General features: G+C 41.7%; 2 protein-coding genes across 2 annotated transcripts in view; one reads left to right on the plus strand and one right to left on the minus strand.

Moving 5' to 3' along the window:
• The first annotated feature begins 1898 nt into the window (after positions 1-1898).
• The window catches only part of sspo (SCO-spondin), a 68914-nt gene continuing 47490 nt past the window's right edge, over positions 1899-23322 (plus strand). The window contains exons 1-25 of the mRNA XM_053859576.1: positions 1899-1955; positions 5799-5917; positions 6226-6362; positions 15328-15413; positions 15535-15744; positions 16557-16639; positions 16773-16943; positions 17122-17345; positions 17409-17511; positions 17633-17791; positions 18047-18132; positions 18193-18318; positions 18499-18655; positions 18752-19004; positions 19084-19225; positions 19590-19731; positions 19941-20113; positions 20175-20393; positions 20477-20642; positions 20737-20986; positions 21838-22036; positions 22124-22218; positions 22290-22546; positions 22853-22987; positions 23061-23263. Coding sequence (XP_053715551.1) covers positions 6360-6362; positions 15328-15413; positions 15535-15744; positions 16557-16639; positions 16773-16943; positions 17122-17345; positions 17409-17511; positions 17633-17791; positions 18047-18132; positions 18193-18318; positions 18499-18655; positions 18752-19004; positions 19084-19225; positions 19590-19731; positions 19941-20113; positions 20175-20393; positions 20477-20642; positions 20737-20986; positions 21838-22036; positions 22124-22218; positions 22290-22546; positions 22853-22987; positions 23061-23263 — 3642 coding nt within the window. The 5' untranslated portion in view covers positions 1899-1955; positions 5799-5917; positions 6226-6359. The remainder of the gene's footprint in view (positions 1956-5798; positions 5918-6225; positions 6363-15327; positions 15414-15534; positions 15745-16556; positions 16640-16772; positions 16944-17121; positions 17346-17408; positions 17512-17632; positions 17792-18046; positions 18133-18192; positions 18319-18498; positions 18656-18751; positions 19005-19083; positions 19226-19589; positions 19732-19940; positions 20114-20174; positions 20394-20476; positions 20643-20736; positions 20987-21837; positions 22037-22123; positions 22219-22289; positions 22547-22852; positions 22988-23060; positions 23264-23322) is intronic.
• Positions 8183-11864, minus strand: aoc1 (amine oxidase copper containing 1). The gene is made up of 5 exons (XM_053859577.1): positions 11705-11864; positions 9764-11302; positions 9108-9396; positions 8793-8925; positions 8183-8582 (listed from the first exon to the last, which is right to left on the minus strand). Exons 1-5 carry the CDS (start codon positions 11715-11717, stop codon positions 8313-8315), a joined length of 2244 nt encoding a protein of 747 aa, XP_053715552.1. The 5' UTR covers positions 11718-11864; the 3' UTR covers positions 8183-8312.

A 23322-nucleotide genomic window follows, 5' to 3' on the forward strand; every position in this document is an offset into this window, starting at 1 on the left:
AGAGCGCTAGGAACAGAGCTTCACTCAATTTGCAAGTGCCTTGTCTGCTGATATTAGAAATAGTCATGTTCCAAGAGTTCTAATAGCAAGAATCTCTGAGATACAGGTCGAGTCGAGGCCATTGAGCCATTAACAATAACCATAAAACCACATAAAGGTATTCACTAATCAAATTTGTAGGAATAGGAAAGGCTGCTTATCTGATTTTATCCAGTCAAGATGGGTCATTACTTGTAATTACTTTAGGCTGACTGAGGAGATTGAAATGTCTGAGGTTGAATTTGAAATTCAATACAAATGTATTTACTGATATTATGACTTATGACGTTATGATGATACATATATGTATACCTGAACATTGTCTATTAGTCATTACTTCTGTCCCTGAACCCCACATTTCTCCCCATTTAATTTTATTTTTGTCATTGTTTATCCTGACCAGTCATTACGATACAGTATGTATCCAACACATTGGTTGTCGTTGTCCCCGTTACTGAGTGAGTTTGACACTGCCAAATCTTTGTTGAGCTTTAGATGGGCCTTGAAATGTTGAATAATCATGTTAGAAATATTATCTGGGCTTTCATCTGATTTAGAGAACCTCTGAAGCATAAAAGTCGCATGCAGTAGATGTGTCTTTTAACTGTCATGTAAACACATTCTGCTTGATAAATGCTAGCTTCATGCTAAATAATATGAAAAAGTTTACGAACCTTGCTGAAAGTGGACATATTCAAATAGGTATAAATAAAATATTTAAATCGAAAAAGTTGCATGTTAAAATCTCTCCAGAACTAAAAAGTGTTTTATTCTTCACTGCTTGTCTTTCCTGTTAATTTGTTCATGTAAATTATTAAGCTCAGTGCTGAAGGGGTGTTTTTATATGCTCATCAATATTTCAGAATGCTTTCAATTTTAAAATTAAGTGTAATAAAAAATAATTTCTTCAGTTGTTCAAAGAGGCCAGAGTACATACTGTGACTGTTGCGACCAGCTGTCAAGCCAAAAACCAAAAGGAACAAACAGGAATTTGAGAAAACATTGAAGCAATAAGGATGAATATGACAATCAAACCCTATTAGAATGGAATATTTTAAAAAATGTTTAAATGTGTATGGATTTCTAATACAGACTGTACAATTCAAGTTGCAAATTAAAATGTAACTTCTGTTCTTTTGTATTTTGTAAATAGGAACGTTCTCTTACAGTACCTAAATGAACTGAACGTTATATGTTTATACTTGAGTCAAATAGAAAAATAAACGTATAAAGGTAAAGGGCAACATGCAGCCCCTTGGCCACAATTTTTCACTTTTGTGGAGAAGACACCGCAGCAAATGAAACTTGTATTTTGTGTTTCCACTGGTATCAGTTGTTGTTGAATAACTTATGGAAATCTTGACTCACCGACACCTTTGCCCAAACACTGATGCCATTTATATCCTCTGACCTCCCTCTATGTAAGATAAAGCGCTTGGATTAATGAGAACTTTTTATAACATCACTGATCACCTCATGCGCCCCGCTCCCAATCTGTTTACGCCATTACAATCAACATTCATTCAGACGAATTGAAGATCATGCCGCAATGGAAATGTCTTACCCATTATAAAATACGAATTAAAATAAAATCAGATCATATTTAAAAATGCATTCCAATTCTTCAAGTGTATCACAATCTGGGAAAATATGGTGATCATGTTTAAAAATAAATTCAGAAATATAAAATGCTGCTTGAAGCAAAGGGAAAGGCACATTTAATATTGTTACTGTAATATTTGACCTGAACAGGAATCGTTTTGTCATGTACTCAAATTACCATTATTAATTATAACTGTTTTTAAACACTCCAAATTTGGTGTGATATTTAACCTGTTCTGCGATGTGTCACGTGACGTAGTTGAGGGACGCGTCACCAGAAGCTGCGACTCCACTCATTCCCTTCTCCATCTCAGGTCAGTAAACGGCTCGATCAAACATGCTTTCTGCCACTAAAAGTGAAGTCTCAGGAGGAATTTGGTCTAAATAAAAAGGCATTTTTTTGTTGAAAAGAGCCCATGGATATTCCATACGTTGTCTTGACCAACTGTTAGCATCGATGATTAGCAGCCTAGCAGGAGCTAATTCTCTATTGTTAAAAGACAAGAGTTTCAAAAAACATTATGTAGCTCATATTCTGTCAATTTATGCATCAGTTTAACTGAGACCTATCACTGTATCTTTGGTGACTAGAAAACATTTGCATCAAGTTATTTTTAACTGCCAGGTGCAGATGTAAACACAGAAAGAAGTTTGAAGAATGAAAAGTTAAGGTCGAACACACCTATGGTAATGAATTATGACATGTAAATGTCAATATGACAAACGATCAATATTTGTAAATTAACTTCTAGCCGTAAAAATGTTTCAGCATCATCTCAGAATTAATGAGAGCCTCATCATCTCTTTATCCACACAAGGTCCAACAATTTAATACAGTATCACAATTGAAAACACTCCTAGTCCAAACAGCTTTGTCCAAAATACCGTCTCATTTCAAAACATTGGCAATCCAAAATGCTCTGAAGTCTGCCAAACCGGGGACAAAACAAAACCATGGCTGCAGAAGCTCTGAAAGAACTGAAAAACACACACAGAAGTCAATACATTCACACAGTAGAAAACTGTTACCGAAACACTTGGGGCTAATGGTACAGAAACGCTGTCCATTAAGATTCCGAGTAGTTTCACAGAGCCCTTTACCAGCCGGGAAATTCAAACAATCTGACACACGAGCCTGGGACCAGGTGGTTCAAGTGGCTGCTGCAGTTGATGGCTGATCGGTCCCAGCTGCGCTCCCTTAATGGACCTCGGAAACAGAGGAGAAGAGAGGGAAGTGTGGAGCCAAAGTAAATTCATAATAAAAGCAGCTGATAACAGTTTGACCAAATAAGGTCAATTGATTATTGATAAAATGGAGCATGTTCAATTGAATGTTGACCAGGTGTAGTTGCATGCTGAGTGTGTTGAGGGTATATCCGACACTGCCGGTAGGTCCATTGCCTCACTCCAAACCTACTGTGCCTGTTAACCACACTAGCAGACTTCATCATTTCCAAATAATAGACATCAACTGTTGAGTGTTGGAGCAAAAACAAATGAGAAACAAGAAAAGAGAAAGCAGATCTAGAAGAAATGTCCAAATTAACCCGGCATTTACCTGTGAAAATTGAGGGAGAATTTACCTTTCACTTTACCTTCTGTTTTATGCTCAGTGGTTAACTTCCATTCTCCAAAGTTTTGTCTCAGCTGCTGCCAGTGTGGCGGGGTTATTTTGAGAGGCAGACAAAAAGGAGTGGGATGGTTGTCATACCATCACAGGAGCGCACACGTGTGTCTTCTCTTATTTCATCAATGAGCTATTTAAGGGCGGTGACTGGTTTTATTTGTGTCTTGATACAGTCGTGTGATGATAAACAATGTACCCCACGGATACAGTTAAAACTGGTATTTTGGAGGTTACGAGTGGGCATGCTGGGGAGAGAGGTTACCAGACTGGTCATTGTTTGTGTCTTCTAAGAGGCATGTTCTACAGCCAGTTTCAAATGAAAAAGAATTGTCATAATTCAGGAGGAGGCAAAAAGGCAATAAATCTCCGGAAATTAAAATCCTCAAAGTGGATCTGGTGTATGAATGCCAGCTCATTTAAACATCAGTGAGAAAGGAACTAGCATGAAGGTGATGAGTTAGTGATGGGATGAAAGATTGTAGTTGAGATGTCCAAACAAATGGAGATAATAAATCAGAATGGAACACAGCACAGTTAGAGCTCTCCATTACAGTATCGTTCTCGTCAGGTCAATGAGATAGTGGAATACTGACTGGCATGACAAAGACGTGGATATGCTTTGAGAATTGATTTGGTAGATCTGCACCTGATGTGATGTCAAACATTGCGAAAAAAATATATCTATATCTATATCTATATATATATGGAGGGAGGAGACGTTCTCTGAGGCAATTGATTAGTCTGAAGTTCTATTTTAGTCCAGTAGATAGCAGCAGATCTCCATTTATGCCAGCACAAAACCCATTTACACAATATGTTTGCAAAAAAATTGTAAATAAATAAATAAATGAATTGCAGATATAGATCTACATTTATTCTACCCACTTCTCAAATATTTGTTTTCATATATCTGTTGCTGACGTCCTCTGTTTAATTTCAGTATAACTTGGGCTACAATTGAGGAAGTCATTCAAAAGCCCTAAGTTGTTGAAGAAAATGCCAATCTAGACTGTAATATATTTGCTGCTTTAAGATTGCAAAAAACACCAGCAGTGTTAATGTATGTTTTGGTGCAGCTCCTGCATGTGTGTTTTAAACCAAACAGTATGTTATGTACCTCAGCTGTGACGTCAAGGCAGCCATTGCTAGGAGGATTGCTATAGGAATGCTTGTTATCCCTGTGGTGTGAATTTTCATTGTTCCCTGGCTCCTCCTTTAAATGCCGTCCATTCTGTGGAGCGTACACAGCCCTGGTACTCTCCCACCTAACGTGCTCGCTGTAAAACATCAGTACACACTTTTAAAATGAGGCTTTTGACTGTGAAAATTCTGACAACAGATGGTTGGCCTCCTTTTCCTTGTGACCCATTCAAAATCCCTCACTGTTTACCCACTGCTTAACCTGATTGTCATTCAGAAAATTTTTAAATAATATTTGGAAGTGTCCTAAAGGGGCACTTTGGGAAATTTCCTTTGTGATTCATGGCTACTTTGGTTACCATGGCAACGGGGCGAGGCTATACCAGGCGGTATCCTGGACTATTTGCTTCAAGGATCCGGAGTCAGATTGTTTGTGTTGTAAGGCATGTGGTCTTCCAAGACATTCCCGCCAAGCGCCTAAGCTGAGCCTGTTTAGGCCAGAGGTTTACCGCCGGCATGGCGGATACAGAGCATCCTGCATCCTGAATGCCTGCTGATGCTTAACGTCTGCCATGGAAACACACTGTGAGAGTGAAGACTGGTTAGCATCCCCCACTGATGTGCCATATTTACTGTTACGAAACTTCCAAAGACCAACTTAAAGATTACATTGTGACCAATTAAATGCCCCTAGTGTTTCTTAACCTGGATGCTGATCATTATTTTGATGTATTCTTTCTTTGCCTGAAAAAATAGATGTTCTACATTTTTCTTTTTTCAGAAATATGGTAGTTCATTCTTGTTATTCAGTAAATTTTATATAGTGTTTCAGAAGGGAACAGTTTTGCCCACAGTATAGTTAATAATTTTTTAAAGTTTTTGTGTGTGTGTGTCACTGTATATCTTATTTTCTTCATTTTGTTTTACAAATGGTAGTTACATTTGGAATCTGAGTTCTGTCAAGTCCAGAAGTAGTTTAAATGACTGTTTGCTCCAGGAGTTTATTTGTGTAAAAGCTGTTACATATTGCAACATTAAACATCACAGTCGATTACTGTGAGACCATAATACTCATTATCCATGGTTTTATGGTATTTATGTAAACAAAACATGACAAAAAAAGTGGTAAATTCATGTATGGAAGTTCTGGCTAGATTTGATTATCTCTTGATTATTTTAAATGTCTTTCCTTTTTGAGCATCTTAATAGTCCCTTTCTGCTGTGTAAGGTGTATGAGGCTCTGCCATGTGTGGAACTATTGTGTTACACAGTTTTGTGGTCAAGACGGTGTCGAGATCTTACAGAGACCACTTTTTCATTTTACAAATTAGTAATAGTCATCAAGCAGTTTCTGACCTTTAAATATAATTATTTCTGACCTTCCTTTCAGGTGACCTCGAGCTAGCACATGAGTGTACCATGGCACACCTCTCAGCTACTTTCAAGTGAGATAGGAACGATGTGGTACTTCCCGCCTGCTGCTCGAGGCTTTAATGAGAACATTCCTGAGTGAGTCCCACATGTTCTGCTCCTCCACCCTGTCGATTTTCTCTAAATCACATCCATTATATAAAGTTCCAAATGTACTGATCCTGATGCTTTGTACTTTGGTAAAGGCCAAGTTGCATTCATGGGGGGAATAGCTGTGCTATTCAGATTTAACAGTGAACATGAATTGTAATTCACAAGTAAATGTGTCTGAGTCACAACTGTTGCTGTGTTGACTGAATGCGAGTATACAGTGAGGCAGATTTACGAATCATGGCAGCCTGAGTTGTGTACATAGTGTCTGCTGTCATCCTCTTTTTTGTTTTCAGCTTCAAGCCATTCTCCGGTTCCAGAGGTCTTGTGAAGTACAAAACATGTACTCATTTTATTATTTTGGGGTATTTTAAAACTTCACCCGGCATGCTGAACGCCCACACTCTGAAAAGTTTCACTGACTCTTTGGATGGTAAGCATCTTCTTCTGGCAGTAGTTAGAATCCCTGAGCCTTTAGAAGACAACACTGAACTGACACCGTAGGGCTTGGAACAAATTCATTTATTTAAAATGAACTGTGTAAACTAAAGGAAAAGGAATGCTGTGTGAAGCGGAGGACAAGCTATCTAAAGATGTCCATGCTAATAAATGAAATCCACATTATAATCCAATAGAGAAGTCTGCAGCATCATTTTGTTACTTTGTAATTTGTGCCATAACTTGCCAACTGACAAGTCATTGAACTGCGCCTGTCTTATCAGTGATACATTTCGGTAATAAAGAAATGAGTCACTTCTTCCAACTCTAGCTATTCCTCGCACTTTTACGAAGGTCAGTTGCCTCGTCTCATTAGAACACAACTCTCTTGGGAGGGGGGCAGGAGACATCCTCACATGATCCCTGGGTCATTCCAAGAGTCTGGCAGAAAATGTGTATTTCGGTTACGTGGTTGACCAAGGAGCACTTGGGTATTTAAAAAATAACAACTACCCAAGGCTGAAGGAAGTTTCTGGGGAGTCCAGGCCTCTTTCCTTTCAGCTGCCCCAATGATCCAGCCTTAGATGAGCTGAAGAAATGAATGGATAGATGAATGACCCAATAAATCCATTGCTCTTTTGGCCATTGAATAAGATCTAAAGTAGTCTTTCTGAAGAGAGTTGTCTCAATATATCTGCACTCAATAGTACACTCATTTAAAAAAAATGGTCAGATCTTTCCACCATTAAGAATGGGCAGGGCTTCATTCAGCTAGTTTTGAAGACTTGCAGTGTTATCTGCCATGCAACCTGTGGTGACTTATGTACAGAATCATAAAAAGTACGATTGAGACTCCTGCGTCCTGCTTACCTGCAAATTTTGGCTTCTTAAAATACTCTTGTGCTGATGTTGCGGTTAATCTACAAGCGGTCATTCCCTCTGGCATCAGGCATCAAAAACCATGTTGCGTACTTGCATGGTTGCATGCCCTCAGATTTTATTATTTATTTCAATCAACATGCATAATATTCTGTAATGATGAATTATATACATTCTTGTGGCAGTGGGAGGGGAAATGTTGACCGACCTTTCAGATGTAATTTTGGTTTTCTGTTACATGCTTGTGATTGTTTTGTGTTTTCACCAGGGTGTATGTGTGCTGGCAGCATTATTTGGGGTCTGGGGAGGTGAGGGGCGTTGGAGTGATTTAAGACAACCACTCATGTTGCGTCCTGTTTTTTTCACTTCAAGATTGGCATATTACATTACATTTGCAGTAAGAAGGTACCAGTGGAAAGGAGACCAGTGGAAAGGGGTGGTGCAACCCCCTGCTTCCTCCCTGAACTCGGGTACGGACCTCTCTTGCATATGGTAAACCCAATTCACTCAAGCTTTAAATATCAATGTGAAACAAAAGTTATATAGTTGTATTTTTTCGAAGCTGTCCACCACTTCAATCCCTTTAAGTAGGTCAAATGAGCAAAAGATCTCAGTAATTTATGGTACTTTGTTTCCCTAGACGTTGCACCGATAAGGTCAAAGCCCAGATAAGCTGTGGAACAGCGTAATGAAGTAATGCGTAAGGAAGATAACAGGAAAAGGTCAATCTGATTTCAGAAATGGTGAACCATCAAGTCATTGTTACCTTTTTTAAAATTTTTTTTTAGCAAGCGATGACTCATGCAGGTAGTTCAGTCACACTGAGTGAAGCATTGTGCAGTATCCAATAAAATGTAATCTCCATTGTCAGCAAATTTTCAAAAGGAAATGAAGCAAAACCAGAACATTTCAATCAGTAAGACATGAAGAAAGATCACCAGGTGACTTCAATTTAATAGTTGAAAATAATTATGTCAAACTTTGGTCACTTCACAGCTTTGGTTCATGTGATGTTCTAGTCTACATTATTACCTTTTGATTCCATGTTCTGCTTCAGATGCCACACTTACACACCAACATATTTGCCATTATATGCGAATGGCTTGTCTGTTACACAGTGACCTACAACTTCGGGGGTCCATCTCTGAATCTTGGGGTTACCGTCGTTGTCCGGCCGCACTATGACGGTGCTCTTGGATGCCAGTGAAGGGTCCTCATTAAAGAAATTAAACGGTCTCAGGAAGAAGCCCACAGCATTTCCAGGGGTGGCAGTGTTAGGGATGTCTTCAGAGTGAGGTACATGGAGGAAGCCGACAGTAACCCAGGCAACCAGGTCCTAGTAGACAAACAGATTTGGATTCATCATGCAGTGAGCAAGCTTGCCTTCATCGTGAGTCACTGTGTTAAGGGCAGACTCTTTGGTGTGAGTCAAAGCAAACACTCTGACTGACAACCAGCTGAATTAAAATCTTGTGAAATGGAAAGTGTCCCTTACCTGCCTTACTGGAAGTGAGCTGAGTAAATGTAACCATATATTATAGATTACCTTATTAACTATGTCTTCATTGTTGCGTATGTAGTCCTCAAATGACACAACGGGTTCCCAGGGGTCATTCTGTGTGTAGATACTGCTGCTGGAGCCTTCACTATCTTTATGACGAGTCACAGCCAGACGATATCTGTGAGAGAATCAAATTGCCCAGCAAACAGATTCATTCATAGCAGAGATATTATGTCTATAGACTAATTATCATTCTCTCAGCCCATTCAAATGCTCAACACAGAATCTACAAATCATACTCAAGCTTTAACTGAAGTAGTGGTAACTTCTTCTCTCTTATGATGAGTGTCTGTGAGTTACCTTGACCAATTTATTCCATTTTCTTCTTTCCATCCCCTTGGAAGAACACTATCAGCGTGTGAGTTGAGCTGAATACGATATCCCCTTTGATGTCCCCACTTATTCTTCTCGTTGGGATTATAAAAGTGCACGTAGCGAGGGAACTTTTTATCAAAGCGGAAAGCAGCAGACCGTTCTGTTTTGTGCTCAGTCCAACTCATTTTCGACTGGACGACGAAATGTTCAGGGCTCCAGGGATTCGTGAAGTTGACGTACTTCAGATCCATTGACTGAAAGCTATTGTCCCGACCTGTGAGGCAGCACAAGAAACATTGAAATTATATTAGATATAATGATTGTTGAGGAAACATTTTTTGGATTACTGAGTGTCTGCAGCTTTGGCATTTATGGCAGATCAAAGTTCAGTCCCTTATCTCTATGTCTGGTGTCTGTAATCTACCTTATCACCAACGTTCGTTGAAAATCATTTGGAAAACATGTTGTAAATGCCAGTAAAATAAACTATACTTTTTGTCTTTGGTCCGATTTCCTTAACACTGAAAAACACATTTCCTTGACGTTGTTGATTCTGAAGAAGATAGAAGCGTCTCAAACTATCTCCTATGTAGCTGTGTCTTAGCAACCAGCTGATGACAATAAGTAGAGAGAGTGCTTACCAATGATATCTAGATCCACTTTATAATGAATCAGGTGTGTATGCAGGTTACCCAACACATAGTCGTAGACCTTGCTTCCATATTGTATTCCGTTCGGAGTGAAAAAAGTGGCATGGATATATCCAGTGGCGCTAACCTTTACTTCCATCACCCCATTCTGGTAGAATAGAAAATCCCAGATGTAATCATAGTTGTACACCGTAGATGTTGTCCGCAGCACCAGCACTGTGTTTTCCAGACCTCCGAAGAAGTTGTATCCCCCACTGAAATCTGAGTTGAAATGTCTTCTCAGAGGCATTGCAGTGTTCATCTCAAATATGCAGAGGGCATTCTTGAAACGGATGGGTTTGTCCGTGTCATAATGGTGGTACAGGTCGACAAAAGTGGCGATTTCTGGACAGTCGATTCCTGGCGCTAGTTCAAAACTTGAGGCACCCATGAGCCAGCCTGCATCGATGTACTTGGTTTGCATAGCAGCAGGTGTGTCCCCAGCATAGAAGGCTATCGCTTCTTGTAGGCTAATCTCATAGGCAATCCGTTCACCATTGAAGCGGACATCAAAGACTTGTAGTCCAGCTGAGGAGCGGACTCGGTAGGCAAAAGACCATCCTGCATACTCTACAAAGTTGCCATCAATGTGGTAGCGAGGCCCTGCGGGCTCCACAAGCTTCGGCCCGTGGATGTTTGTTGGGGTGTTGCTGTGCCCACGTGGAATGTAGGTGGAGAAAAGATCACTGTCGTCATGTTCTGGTAGGATGGATTTTTCCACAACCCCAAGTTCATACTTCTCCACAAGCTCCTCTACGTTGTTGTAGTACACACTGTTGTACCACACCTTCTCAACGTACCACTTTTCTGGGTCCAGGTCTTGGTGATTGATGAGTACCTCAAAACCAACGGGGTGGATAAAATATCCTTCCACAAACTTTTGCAACATGATCCAACTTCTCCTTTCGCCTGGGCCAAGCCCTCGCGGGGCGATGTCTGAGAACGTCAGGCAGCGGTCAGTACAGTTTGTGAAGGAAAATCCTCCTGTGCTCTCAAACAAAAGCTTGTGCGCTGTAGTTGTGATTTTTTGAAGGATTGCCGTAATATGATGATACTCAGCCGAACTAATTGGTCGTGAATCAAACTTGATAGTTTTGTCTCCTTTATACCGATGGATATTATGGAATGTTGGGTTGGGAAGAGGCCCAACAATGTATTCAGTAATTCGAGGTGGTTCCTCATTCCCAAACTGAATAACTACTCGTGCTAGTCGCTGTGGTTTCGCTTGACCTCGGTCCAAAGCTCTCAGGGCCTCATGTTTCTTTGGAACTTGGAGCTCGATCAAGATGATGCTGTTTTTCTTAAGAGTTTTGCTTGCTGCATTGGTCAATCCAAGTTCCGGAATGCTGTGAAGGTACGCGCGAACGGCTTTCATCTCACGAACCGTGAGGTCGGCAAACATGGGGGCGCCATGATGGGCCCACTCCCGAGCTCTGGAACCACCACAACCAGCGATGCCCATCAGTAGCAGAAGGCAGGGAAGCCACATGCCTGTGGTTCAGTGGGAAAAAATAGTCATACATCTGTAACTTAAGCAAAATATTTTTTCCAAGTCATTCTAGATTTAAAGAATAATCACAGATAAAGCTGACTAGCCTTTTGGAGTATCAAAAGAAGAGCTTGGCTTACTTTATATTTATACTGTATATGCAGCGTTCACAAATATGGGAAACATTAACCACTCACTTTCACCCCAGCGATTGTAATATGAAGTACTTACAAGAAGAATAAAAAGTGCCTTAAATGTGACGGGCTTTTAAGGCAAAGAGGACAAAACTAACTAAGAAGAAAGAAGAAGTCTTCCCTTTACATATCCACACACTTTTCTTAAAACAAACTATTGCAAAACCAAATTATCAGGGACAAAAGCATACAATCATAAAATCATTTTACCTGTGTGCGCCATGCTGCGTTGAACTTCTCTTTTTTTTCACAAGTCGCGTGAATCAATCTGTGGCTTTTAGTCCTTCATCCCCTCCCCAGTGATTGGCCAAGTCTGTTGTAAACATGAGTGAAATTGCAGGCTCGCTTCTATGTTGGCAATTTAACTAGCACAGTGGATAGTTTCCAGGTCTAAAAGTCAAGTGCCATAAACTTGATATTCAAAAGGAGGCTGTGAAGATAACTGTTTGCTTGGACAAAAACTTCCTCTTCAAATAGTGTTGCATTTGTTCACTGAAAAAGTAGCACCAATGAAATAGACAGATAAAGATATAAAACAGCAGATTGATGAGTGAACTATTTGAGATATAATGAGGTGAAAGACACATTTCCACCTCAGAGTTTTTAAGCAAACTTCTGCGAAGACAATGCACCATTCTAGTTAAATTAGTTCAGGTCGCAACTTTATTTTCATACAAGTCAGTTAAAAACACATTTTATTCATCAAAGGACAGTTTTTATATATTTCAGTGTGTGACAAGTGAAAAGGCTTGTTGTCCCTAGTGAAAAGGCTTGTTGTCTCGAAACCCTGCTGAGCTAATATTTATATTGTGGTGCAGAAATGGAACGAGGCAAACTCGATAAAAGGTGAAGTTTGTTGTGAACAACAGACTGAATTATCAATACTCCAAAAGCCGCTTGAGTTCTGGTGCTTCAGAAACTAATGCCATTGTTGAAAAAACATGTTAGTGTTCTGAGTTTAGATACATGCACTGTATGACTTTGCGATAAAGTTTATTTTATGAAGACTGCTCTTTTTGATGGTGTGTGATTGGTAGAGATGGGCACGTTTTGTTTTCACATTACCAGCACACAGTATTTCAAATAAGACTTAAATAAATTGAAGTGATAACTATTAAAGGCAGAATAAAACAATGGGAAAATGACCCCAAAGCCAGCCTGTATGATGCAGTACTGGTTGGTGGTGGGCAATAAACTCACATATTGAATGGACAGATGGGAACACGGAATCTGCCAAATACGAAACGTGTCACCTTCTATGACTGGGAAGGAAATGAATATTTATATTGCCCCATTTGTTAACTGCTATCTAACCACCCTGGTCTCTTTGAAAGAGTGATGTCAGCTCTGTCAATGTACACAGTCCCGTATATACATCAGTTTTATTTTATAATGTGCTTTTAATGTCTAAAATGATTTGTGGTTATTAAGTTAGCTACTATATATCAGGCTAATGCTAACAAAGCTAACATACTCTAAAATATAATGCACCGTACACCCCAATATTATTCAAACATGTTCTTCATTATAACTAGAACAAACATTGCAGACCAACTCTAGCCATGGGTTAGCCTTTTTTATGACATAAACTTAATAGTAGTATCGGGATTTTAGCTGCCGATCACTGATACCGATCAGCCAGAGTGGCGATCACCGATACCGATCACATGGATTGATAATGAATTTGTAATCAAACTGATGAGACCTTCTGAGTACATGATGTGAAAAAATGAACTTCAAATAATTTTAATTCAGACATGTTTTTATATACATCTTCAAGGTGGCAAAGTAGAAAAACCAGAATGCAGAATGCAGCAATTATTCTGTTAAAAGGACATCTGAAAAACATTTAATTCGATGTGAGGTGTCACAGTTGAATCTCTGGAGACTGTGCTATGTCCGTGAAATATTTACAATCTGTAGTGGGACTCCGAGACAGAGAGCATTGCATTTATGAAAGTGTTTTCAAAAGTTTCAGATTCAGGTGGCTAACAAATGCAGCACTTGACTCCAAAAAGGTTGTTTCCATTTCTGTCTTCATGTAAACGACACCTGAGAAAGGCTGCTCATCTAGCTCTGTGAAATTAATAATTGTTTCTTATCATTCCGAAAGTCTGCAGCCTGCTGCTGAGGAAGCATCCCGAGTTAATAGTGTATGGATACTGTACCTGTAAAGTTAACAGTTTGTCCAGTTCACAATTGAACACTTGTGGAAACACAACTTGCTTTTTGAATTCTAGTATCTTTCATGAGGAATTCTAACTTCTAATATAAGTTATGACTAGAATCAATTAATGGTGATAAATATAAAGTAGTAATCATTGTAGGCTGCAAAGTTGACACACTCAGAAGTGGTTCATAGTGAAGCCGAGTGATGCCGAGTTGTTTTCCCCAAACGCACCTTTACTGATCGAAGCCATCTGACAATAATTGATAAATAGCCGGAAGACTTTGAGTCCCACCTGACCCTAGTTCTAATCATACTGCTCAATAATTAATCATAATAAACAGTGGAAATGACATATAGCATGCAATAAACTACAATACAACAGTCCTCAAGGTGTTTAGGTTAACTGTTATGGCACTAGGTATCAGTAAAAGGCAATATAAAAAAGTGAGATTTTTAGTGCCAATGTCAACTTGTTCACTATACCGAGAGCAGCCGCCAAAGGTCGGTCCACTGTTTATACTTGGCCATTGGTACACTGCCAGAATCCTGAGCCATTAAAATCTCTGATAAATAAAAGGGAGCAAGGCCATGAATGGCTTCAAAAACAAACAGTGGATTTTGAAAGTGGTCCTAAAATGAGCAGGGAGTGAGTGAAGCAATGAGTCCGGGTGCATTTCAAGTGAACCTCACTTTTAGTAAGGATCCCCCTCTTCTCTTTTCCTTCACACCAATACAATTTAAAGAAGATGAGAAGCAGGGTCACCCTGGAAAAGTAGTCTGGGAGGTGCGGTGGGTCAATAATAGCAGGAATATTAGTCTTCAAAAGTCCCTGGACTGCATGTGACAATAGAGTACTCGCTCATGAGGGTGGTTGGCTGGGAGTAAGTCATACAGTCTGAGTCCTGATACGGTCGAAGTTATCTCCATCAGGTCAGACAATGTCTGTGAATGTGTTGGAGGAAATGTAGATCCTTAGATTATCAAAGCTGTAGACCGCCCAGGTTCAAAGCGCAGCCCTTCACGTTCCCAACCTCTTGACTCGGTTTAGAGGGTGACAGCTGTGTTTGAGCCTCTGTGCTCTGGGGTCACCAGGTCGGGCTGTGGATATTGGTAAGTGTTAAAGCCTTTAGACCACACGTCTATTGACATGCTTCATTGAATCAATGTCCACATCATCCTTCCCGAAACATCCCTCTTTACAGGATTAGGCTTTGACAAACATCTCTTTATTCGAGGGTTGAGATTCCTCCACCTCCTGTCGGCACCCCCCACACATACTGTGACGTCTGCCACTGGGAGGTGAGAACAGGTTTCCGTCTTGTCCGCCATCCAATTCCTGCCTTCCCAGCTGTGGCCATGGTGCTGGTACCCAATGGCAGCAGGTTCAGATGCTACTGTACATCCTGCGAGTCAACCCCCGCATTTAAAAGCAGGATTGAAGGGCTTCGCTCAATAGTATCACATGATCAGAAACGGATCACAGATTGTTGGACTAATAACCGCAGTCAGGAAAGCTATTTAAATCGGAATATATTTTCACAAGCACTTTCTAGGTAAGTGTTTTCCCCATTATTAAACTTTAATCTGTGTTTTCTTAGTAATACAGTGTTGTCATCCTTCTTTAATAACATCTTACTTGATTTGAATTGGTGACTCCCAACAGGATTTTAGAATTTCTTTTCTGGCAAGTCTGACCATGGAGACTCTTCTGTTGACCCTGCTTGGACTGAACACAGTGATGGGAATGAGGTATGTTCATTTTTGAATCAAAACTGCCTACGGAGCTAGATTGACTATATCATTGAGTTTAGTTAATATGAGTTTGAATGAGTACCAAAAGTTATCATGAACTTCTTCCCAAATCCTGCAGTCACTGGTGTGAACACACAGTGGAAGAGAAGCTGGAGCAAGTCTTGTCCCCTCGTCTCCAGCTGGAGGTCAGCTGCTCTCAGGTGTACCAGTACAACACCCAGGGCTGGAGGCTCGACGTGGACGGGATGAGAGTGAGGCACGGAGGAGACGACGGCATAGCGTTGTATTACAAACAACAGGGTCTTAAGGCATCATGTCTACTCTTCAAGTGAGTGATCCTAGCTTTCTGATTCTACACTGTGATATAGAAAACCAATTTTTACTGTGTTATCTAGACCTGCTAATATTTAGCAACCTTAACACTATCCTATAAATCGGTTTCCTCATAAATGCCACTTTATATGGTAAATTATTTGAGACTCCACCTGCCTGCGTAATTGCTGCGTTGGTGGGGAGTCCAATTGACTGGCCGTCATTTTTATACGATACATAAATGCACTTTAAATGCAGTGTTGATGAACTGGATCATTAAGAGTTTTTGTCATAAAGATCTTCAAAACGAAAAGTGTATTCAGGGGTCGAGGGGCGTATTGTTCTATATCTATATCATTCACGGTCTGCCTGAACAGTCTACCTCAGGGGAATCCAAACTAATAAAGGGCCACTGTGGATGCAGGTTTTTGTTCCAACCCAAGTAGCCCACACAGCTTCACATCAGGTGTCTGAAGACTGGAGTCAGTTGACTGTCAGTCTGGTGTGTGGCCCTTGAGTATCGGTTTGCACACTGCCGGTCTACCTTAAAAGGTGGAGACCAGTTTGACTGATGGGGAGGGTGTACTGACATTGCGTCACACTTCACTACATGTTAACAGCTGAAATCGCAGCATACCAACCACTGGGGAGAACCTTATTATTCATCTCAAACTGACATGAACAATCACAAAAGTATTTGCCCTAGTATGGACACGTATAAATATTTGAAAAACACAATCTGTGAAATTTATGAAATGGGCTGTACTTTTGAAATGCCTGGGAAAACTTCCATCACTATTGCCCTCTCATCCCCTACTTGTACTATAGACCCCCTGAGATGGAGATCCAGACGGTGAACAAGACAGTGAGGTCCTGCTGCGTGGGCTGGAGTGGACCACGCTGCACTGAGGGTACAAACGTCAATCATTCATGTCAATCCAATAATTGTTATTGTTTCACAGAAATGCCCACAGGTAACACTGCTTTTCGATTGTTCTCGATCGTCCATTCTGTTTACGTGTCGCATGTGTTTGATTCGTGCAGGAGTCGGATCGCGAGGTCAGTGCTTCTCCACCTGGAGCTGTGAGGAATTCCCAGGAGTCCACAACTCCTCCCTAATGAGTATGGAGCAGTGCTGCAACACTTTATGGGGCCTGAGCTGGAGGAATGCCTCGGACATGACCTGCCTGTCTTGCACATACACACTTCTTCCAGGTACTCAAATGGGCAGGCACAGATATGATTAAGAATATAAGGCATTGAATTCAAATGTTGAATGAGTACTTTGTTTATTGATTGTCGATTAGCTGGCTCACGTGAGAGTACATGACAGTTATTTTTTCTTTAGCAAACATGACACACTTACTCTCTTGCCCTCCTCGGATCTTCTCAGATGCACAGTCTTCACCTTTTGTGCGTGGCGGTCTTCTGCGGAGCATGAGGATCCCACAGAGTTCCGCCTCCTGCATGTCCTGGGGTGGAACTCACTATCGCACTTTCGACAAGAAGCACTTCCACTTCCAGGGCAGCTGCACTTACCTGTTGGCGGCGTCTACAGATGGAACCTGGGCGGTCTACATCAGCACAGTGTGCGACGGCAGAGGGGACTGCAGCAAGGTACTGAAACCAGTCAGAGTTCCAGCAATTACAATTTTGTGTTGAATTTGCCTGTCTTTTCAGGCTCTGAGGATGATGATGGGTCTAGATTTAGTGTCCATTCTCCATGGGAATCTAACCCTCAACAACATGGCAGTCGCAAATGGAGAATCTCTCTTTCAAAATGGTTTGCAAACATAATTTCATTGAGTGATTCTGATGTGATGATGATGAAAAGTATCATCACATCCACAGTCCTCCTCCATAGTAAAATGCCAACACTCAGTTCATGTTGTATCTGTGTGCAGGGGTCAGTGTCCACTGGCTCGGTGACTTTGTGTTTGTCGAAAGTGGCCTAGGAGTGCGGGTTAAGTTTGACCGCGTCAACACTGTTTATCTAACGGTCACGGCTGAGCACCTGTCAGCCACTAGGGGGCTATGTGGAGTCTACAACAACAATGGAGAGGGTGAGTTTCATTATTCACTCTTTTTGCCCATGAAGATCATCAAACATTACAACCAAACACTAACTGAGTTATTATACACATCTATATATATATATATATATATATATATATATATATATATATATATATATATATATATATATATATATATATATATATATATATATGGGTTGCAATTTATTGATGAATCCACATGGTACTCTGAACTGATGATTGATTCTTATCATGTCTGTCCTTTTACCCTCTTTATTGAAGATGATTTCACTACAATGGGGGGCAGAGTGTCACAATATGCCGCCAGCTTTGGCAATTCATGGAAGGTTCCGGACCATCAGAATCAGGTAGTGTATGTCCGTCTGTCTGTCAGCTTGGCATGATTGTGATGCATCACCGTCCTTCAGGGCTGTAGTGATGCCGCTGAACTGGGCCACAGCTGCAATGCCGCCGGAGACCCAAACTTGCGCAGACAGGCTGAAACTATATGCCACCGGCTGCAAGAACAACCCTTTTCTCAGTGCCACCAACAGGTCAGATACAACTTTTTTGTTGTGTCTGCAAATGTGTCATGACTCCAATGTAAGATGATGACCCCCGAAACTTCTTCTTTGTGATGAGTTAATTGAGGACAAATATTGCCTTCTTGACGATGTTTTTCACCTGGATGAATATGGTTATTTATCACTTTCATTTGACGTCTTTTTTTTCAGTTGGATCCGACCGCATACATCGACACCTGCTTGTACCTATTTTGCAGCCTTCCATCCAAAGAAAGGGAGGCAGCAGTGTGTGACACAATGGCGAGCTATGCCCGAGAGTGTGCGCAAGAGCATGTCATCCTGATTTGGAGGACAGATTCACTGTGTGGTACTAGAAAAAAAACCCTCTTGATATTAGTGATTTAAACTTAAATAATATGGTGCCTTTGATTTCTCACCATGTCTTATGCATTCCACTGGCTAGGTCGTGTTTGTCCCAAAGGCCAAGTGTTTTCGGACTGTGTGTCCTCATGTCCTCCCAGCTGTGCCTCGCCATATTCCTTTGGGTCTTCTGCCATGGTGGGCCGATGCAGAGAGGAGTGTGTGGGGGGCTGCGAGTGTCTTCCAGGACTTTACCTTCACCAAGGACTTTGTCTCAAAAGAGACGAGTGTCCGTGTTTCCACCGCAGACGCACCTACCAGTCAGGCGACAAGATACAGCAGCGGTGCAACACCTGGTGAGGACTTGTGCACTTCAGTCAGCAAATCTGTGTCATCTCAATTGAAGACCTTTCTCGTATGTTCTCCCAATCCAAGTGTCTGCAGAGCAGGTCAGTGGCAGTGTACAAAGGAAAAGTGCGCTGCCCAGTGTAGCCTCATGGGAGCAGTGCAGGTCACCACCTTTGATAAGAAGAGATACTTCCTGAAAGGAGGGAACTGCCCCTTCACTGCTGTGGAGGTAACAGACATGCAGTCACTCACACCGACCATGACAACACTTTAAAGAGCTCATTTAGACCTGCTGTCGATCTCTTATTGAAAATCCTTCTCCATGTCCTTCGATGGTCTATATATGCTGCAGTAGGTGGCCATGTTTCAGCTTGTCTCACTGGAGTCAGTCAAGTCACTGTACCTGCTAGATCTTTAAATACGCTTAGTTAGCTGATTTAAAGTGCACCAAAAACTAGATACATGTCACGAAGATTACGTCATTTCAAGTTTTGTTTGGTAAGTTTGAGACTCTTATTTTATGTGATAAAAAGGACCATTTGTGTTTTGGTCTTAAATTACATTTGTATTGATGAAGCCCTGTATTTTTTAAGGATTTTGTTGACAGAAAGCTGGTGGTGAGTGTGAGGAGTGGCGAGTGTGCAGTAAATGGACAAGCTGGTGCAGGAGCACTGGGCTGTCTGAGGGAGATGTCTGTCACAGCTCTTCGCACCTCTGTTACCGTCACCGACACCGGTGAGAAATTGCATTAGCTGAATTCGTCCTGGGGTACAAACATCACAAAAGAAGACTGTCACATTCGGCAATAAAAAAGAGTTCCGCATGAGCAAATATGTTTTATAGTAATGCCCTCAGAAGTTTAAAATGTCATTCTGTTTTGTTGTTTTAGTAGCAATGTAGTGACTCACTTTTGCTATGCAATTGCTGTGATTTGCTTCTTCCAGGCATTGTGATGCTTAATGGTCAGAGGAAACAGCTACCTGTCGTGACTGGAGATCTGATCGTACGAAGGGCCTCCTCTTCTTTTCTCATGGTTCAGACGTTTGGGGCCCAGCTGCTCTGGCACCTCGATGGTCCTCTGATTCTGATCACGTTGCAGCCTCACTTTGCAAATAAGGTAAGGCAATCTAGTGTTTTTTCTTGCTCCAAAATAAAGCTCCATTTGTTTTGTCTTCAAGGTTCGGGGCTTGTGCGGGACGCTCACCTGGAACCAGCATGATGATTTCATGACTCCAGAGGGAGATGTGGAGAACAGTGTCACTTCCTTTGCCAAGAAGTTCACCACAGAGCATTGCCATCTGCCATCAGGCGTGCCCACTGACCCCTGTGCCACGTACACACAGAGGAGACAGTACGCTGATGCCTTGTGCTCCGCCATACACAATATAGTATTTAAGGTTCGTGATCGTTTAAGTCTCTTGTGACAAAATGTTTTCTCCTTTGTTCTCTTCGTACACTTTATTTTCTGGTTATGTTCCAGGCTTGTCATGACGTGGTGGAGCGGGAGCCATATTTCCGCCTCTGTCTATCTGAGGTGTGTAGCTGTGCAACCCAGAGAGACTGTCACTGCGCAGTCCTGACTGCCTATGCTCGGCAATGTGCCCAGGAGGGTGTTACCATCCAGTGGCGCAACGACGCCTTCTGTCGTAAGTAATATGAATAAATAGTGTACTATCGGTATTCAGATTTAGTTGTAGACTAAATGGTTATCTTGCTTTTCCACTTCTGTTACCCCTTCAGCGGTCAAGTGTTCTGGGGGTCAGGTGCACCAGGAGTGCGGTCGAGCTTGTGGAAGCTCATGTGCAGACCTTCAGCAGGGATGGAGTTGTGATGGTGGAGAGGGAACACTTTGCGTGCCGGGGTGCCAATGTCCTCCAGGACTAGTGCTGGACAACCAGGGTCAGTGTGTCCCCATCACTATGTGTCCGTGTATGCAAGAGGACAAGATACATCCGCCCGGTTCGATCATTCGTGATAAATGTAACACCTGGTGAGTGGGAGAGAGTTTTTTTCCTCAGGAAGTTAAATGAAGTTATGTTTGCTCTGTGAAGGATGACTGGACGCACTTGATAAAGTGCTGTTTGTGTCCTGTAGGAGTTTAATTTGGTTGATAAACAACAGCAGAAAATATTTTGACTAGGGCTTGGCTTTGAGTCATTCATTGTGAATAATTAATCAGAAAAAAAATTTATCTCTGAGAAAAATATTCAGCTGGGAACATTTTTTAATTTCCCGAATTCCACCACGACCACATTGCACAAAGTGATGTCATAACCAAAACATGCTCGATGAAGGAGACTAAATGAGATCGCCCTGATAGATGTGCCATTTAAGTTTTAAAAGGCTGCAAGATAGAAGCACAACAATGTTCTGTGCACTTGCTGCATTCCCACCTGGTGTTTAATCTCATGTGTAGAGATTCAACTCGAATGAGATGATCCTGGTATCAAATACTAAAATGTAGTTATATTATAAAACCTCCAATTAATTCAATTTTTTTATGAGGTGCTAGTCTTTACTCTGACGTCGTGTTTACATTAAAGTAGTTACGACATGCTCACTAATCTTTATTAGTTTCAATGCTATTGCAGCTGAGAACACGTGATTGTTTTCTTAATGTCGCGCTCATGTTTGTGCCTCCTGTGGTGAAAGAGTTCTGATGAAGTCACTCTATGTTCCTGTTTGTCTTACAGGATAGGTTGATTTCATTGCATCTCTTCACCACACTGACGACCCATGTCATAATTTTGCATTGTTAAAGCCAAAAAAAAAACAGTTGTGGAATAATATTATTCAACTGATTGCTAAATTGAATTTCCTCCACTTACGACTTGCTTCTAGCGTTTGTGAAAGAGGAGTGTTTAACTGCACTCAGAAGCGCTGCGATGTCAACCAGTGCCCCGGTTCTCTGGTCTACTCTCCCCGCTCTTGTTTGCTGACTTGCTCCAGTTTGGAGCCTGCCCAGCAGCAAGGGTCCAGTCTGTCAAGTTGTAGAGAACCGCTGTCTGGGTGTGTCTGCCCACCTGGAACTGTGCTACTGGTGGGTTTCAGTGTCCTGTCACTCATCACCCTGATGTGTTTATTCATACATTGTGTTTATTCACACATTGTCCGTTCACTGCTGTAGGGAGATCGCTGTGTTCCACCAGAAGAGTGTCCGTGTCATCATAATGGACGTGTCTACTACAGCAACGACACCATCACTAAAGACTGTAACACATGGTCAGTGAACACCTGCCATGACTCCTCTTTAACAGCAAAATCTCTTGACCTTTACCATGCTGTGCTTTCAGTGTGTGTAAAGAGCGTCTCTGGCACTGCACCCAGTTGGTGTGTGCAGGCATATGTGTGGCCACCGGCGACCCACACTATGTGACCTTTGATGGACGAGCCTTCTCTTTTCTGGGCGACTGCCAGTATGTCCTGGCCAGGGAGACCAGTGGGTTGTTCAGTGTCACAGCTGAAAACGTGCCCTGCGGGAGCACTGGAGTGACCTGCACCAAGTCTGTGACACTTAGCCTGGGGAACACTGTCATCCATCTGCTGCGTGGTGAGAGGGTGTTTTCGACGACCTGGTCTTAGTTGAAGTCACATTAGCTTAATTAGAGCTGCAGTCATGGCCAAATACGTGTTACGTTACGCTGCTTAAAATAACTAGCATGATGCTGAAGAGGTTTCATAAAACAGTGACCTCATGTTTATGAGCCATTAGATGGCAGTCTTTCCAAGTAACTACGCATATTGATGATTAGAGAGCAGAGAGGGCCATCTGGAGGCCCTGTTCAATCACCAGAACGTTTCTGCCAGCGATTTCTTTTTTTTACCCTGAAACAAAGTTCTTTCTCTTACGTTTTAGGTAAAGCTGTGACTGTTAATGGGATGCCTGTCACCTTACCCAAGTCATACAGTGGCAGTGGTCTCACTCTGGAGAAGGTGGGCTTGTTTGTGTCGCTCTCTTCAAAATTTGGTGTCACCCTGCTGTGGGACGGAGGTAGAGCGCTCATGCACGCACATACAACAATAAGCTTTTTTGATGAATGCTGACTTCTTAATTTTGCTGGCAGGTATGCGGGTCTATGTGCGTCTGGCGGCACATTTGCGCGGTCGAGTGGGAGGCTTGTGTGGTAACTTTGATGGCGACACGGAGAACGACTTCACCACACGGCAAGGAATAGTGGAGTCCACACCAGAACTGTTTGGGAATTCCTGGAAGCTCAGCCCCTCTTGTCCCGATGTGTCGGACCAGGACCTCCGGGACCCCTGCGCTGTACGTTTACATATGTATGCAATACATTTTGATCATGGAATGAATATTTAATATGTGTT

Source organism: Synchiropus splendidus, chromosome 3 (genome assembly GCF_027744825.2).
Source record: "Synchiropus splendidus isolate RoL2022-P1 chromosome 3, RoL_Sspl_1.0, whole genome shotgun sequence".
Taxonomy (NCBI): Eukaryota; Metazoa; Chordata; class Actinopteri; order Syngnathiformes; family Callionymidae; genus Synchiropus; species Synchiropus splendidus.

Excerpts from the sequence above, each read along its gene's own strand:
- aoc1 (XM_053859577.1), bottom strand. Across the intron at positions 8,926-9,107 it reads AATGGAATAAATTGGTCAAG|ATATCGTCTGGCTGTGACTC; the intron begins GTAACTCACAGA and ends ATTCTCTCACAG. Across the intron at positions 8,583-8,792 it reads ATGAAGACATAGTTAATAAG|GACCTGGTTGCCTGGGTTAC; the intron begins GTAATCTATAAT and ends TTTGTCTACTAG.